General features: G+C 63.0%; 1 protein-coding gene across 1 annotated transcript in view; it reads left to right on the top strand.

The window, feature by feature from the left end:
* Positions 1-1,804, top strand: part of ACPT (acid phosphatase, testicular) — a 5,245-nt gene extending 3,441 nt beyond the window's left edge. The window contains exons 7-11 of the mRNA XM_010849662.1: positions 165-297; positions 378-460; positions 834-976; positions 1,209-1,387; positions 1,463-1,804. Coding sequence (XP_010847964.1) covers positions 165-297; positions 378-460; positions 834-976; positions 1,209-1,387; positions 1,463-1,578 — 654 coding nt within the window. The 3' untranslated portion in view covers positions 1,579-1,804. The remainder of the gene's footprint in view (positions 1-164; positions 298-377; positions 461-833; positions 977-1,208; positions 1,388-1,462) is intronic.
* The last annotated feature ends 6 nt before the right edge of the window (positions 1,805-1,810 follow it).

The raw sequence follows: 1,810 nt of genomic DNA on the forward strand, positions 1-1,810 counted from the left end.
GTACTGGGATTTTCCAGGCAAGAGTACTGGAGTGGGGTGCCATCGCCTTCTCCAGAGGAGGAGGAAGAGTGAACTGCAGCTGATGGGGGCATCGTGGTGGGTCTAAGGGGAGCATGAAGAACTCAGGACATCGCGGCCACTCTGTCCCCTCTCTCTCTCCCCAGCAAGCCCATGGTCTTTCCCTACCATCCTGGGCCTCCCCAGATGTCCTGCAGACACTAGCTCAGATCTCGGCTTTGGATATCGGAGCTCACGTGGGCCCACCCCAGGCAGCGGAGAAGGCCCAGCTGAGTGGGGGTGAGATGTGGAGCCGGGCGGCTGGGAGGCCCAGGCGCCTTCCTTTGGAGGGTTCTTAACTCTCTGACCTGCCCTGTCAGGAATCCTGCTAGATGCCATCCTGGCCAACTTCTCCCGGGTGCAGCGCTTGGGGCTGCCACTCAAGATGGTTATGTATTCCGCTGTAAGTCTTTGGGAAGGGAGGCAGTGCCATGTGGGCACAGGGATGGGGAGGGGGTGGGATTTGGGTGAGCGGGGACTGGTGGAACCTCAGCCTCATGCCTTGAGTAACATATATCTCCAAACCATACTCCCAGATCACATCACCAGATATGGAATCTGGAAGGAGGGAGGTGACAATATGATGATGGGAAAGAAATCAGTTCTTCTGGAAGGACAGCCTTTTTGGCTGAGCTGTCCACTCATTTATTAAATGACCACCTGTAACTGGTGGGGCTGCCTCCAGGGTTGAGGAGGTTTGAGGGGGGCGGGATTTGTTCTAAGGGGTCCGAGGGCCATCTGGAGGAGCCCCGACTCAGCCCTGGATCCGCCCGCAGCACGACAGCACTCTCCTGGCCCTCCAGGGGGCCCTGGGTCTCTACGATGGGCACACACCGCCTTACGCCGCCTGCCTCGGCTTTGAGTTCCGGCGGCGCTTGGGCGACGCAGACCGCGACAACGCAGACGGCGACCACTCAGGGTAAGGAAGGGGCGGTACCCGGAAATGGGCGGGGCCAGAACGCTCTAGAGGAGGAGGGATGGAGACCCCGGTACAGGGCGTGACCCAGGCACAGGCGGGGGAGTTTAAAGGGACGGTATTGGCAGGGATAGAAGTCAGAAACGCCGTGCTCCATCCAATTGCTCTTCTCCAGATTCAAAGTCAGCGGCAGGGAAGGCGAGGACGGACCAAGGTACCTCCTCTCTTCCTCCAGAAATGTCACCGTCTCCCTCTTCTACCGCAACGACTCTGCTGGTCTGCCTTTGACTCTCCGCCTCCCCGGGTGCCCAGCCCCCTGCCCACTAAGCCGATTCCGCCAGCTGACGGCCCCCGCCCGGCCTCCGGCTCACGGGATCCCCTGCCACGGCTCCCACGAGCCCGCCACCCCCGCAGGTGACGGCCCTCGGCGCTGGGGTGGGAGTGGGGGGCGCCGGTCTCGAGACTCACACCCCCGTGTTCTCCCCGCAGCCACCGTGGTGCCCCTGTTGGCTGGGGCTGTGGCCGTGCTGGCGGCCCTCAGCATGGGGCTGGGCCTACTGGCCTGGGGACCCGGCTGCTTGCGGGCCTGGGGGGGCCCCGTGTGAGCCAGGAAACCGGGCACCCCTTCCCCCACAACTGAACCTGGATCCCAACACTTCTGCTCACCCGCTCCTCTGGCTTCTGTGACTTACTGTGCGCGCCGGGGGGAACGCGGGGGCGGGCTCCCAGGCATGGAAGCCACACGTGGCCCTATGGATGACTGTGGGCTGAAGGGTGCATGGGTCTGTGTGCAGGTGCACGCGGACGGCTATCCACGCGTGCACTCCGGCACGAATG

The sequence above is a fragment of the Bison bison genome, unplaced genomic scaffold (genome assembly GCF_000754665.1).
Source record: "Bison bison bison isolate TAMUID 2011002044 unplaced genomic scaffold, Bison_UMD1.0 scf7180017864285, whole genome shotgun sequence".
In the NCBI taxonomy this organism is placed as follows: domain Eukaryota; kingdom Metazoa; phylum Chordata; class Mammalia; order Artiodactyla; family Bovidae; genus Bison; species Bison bison.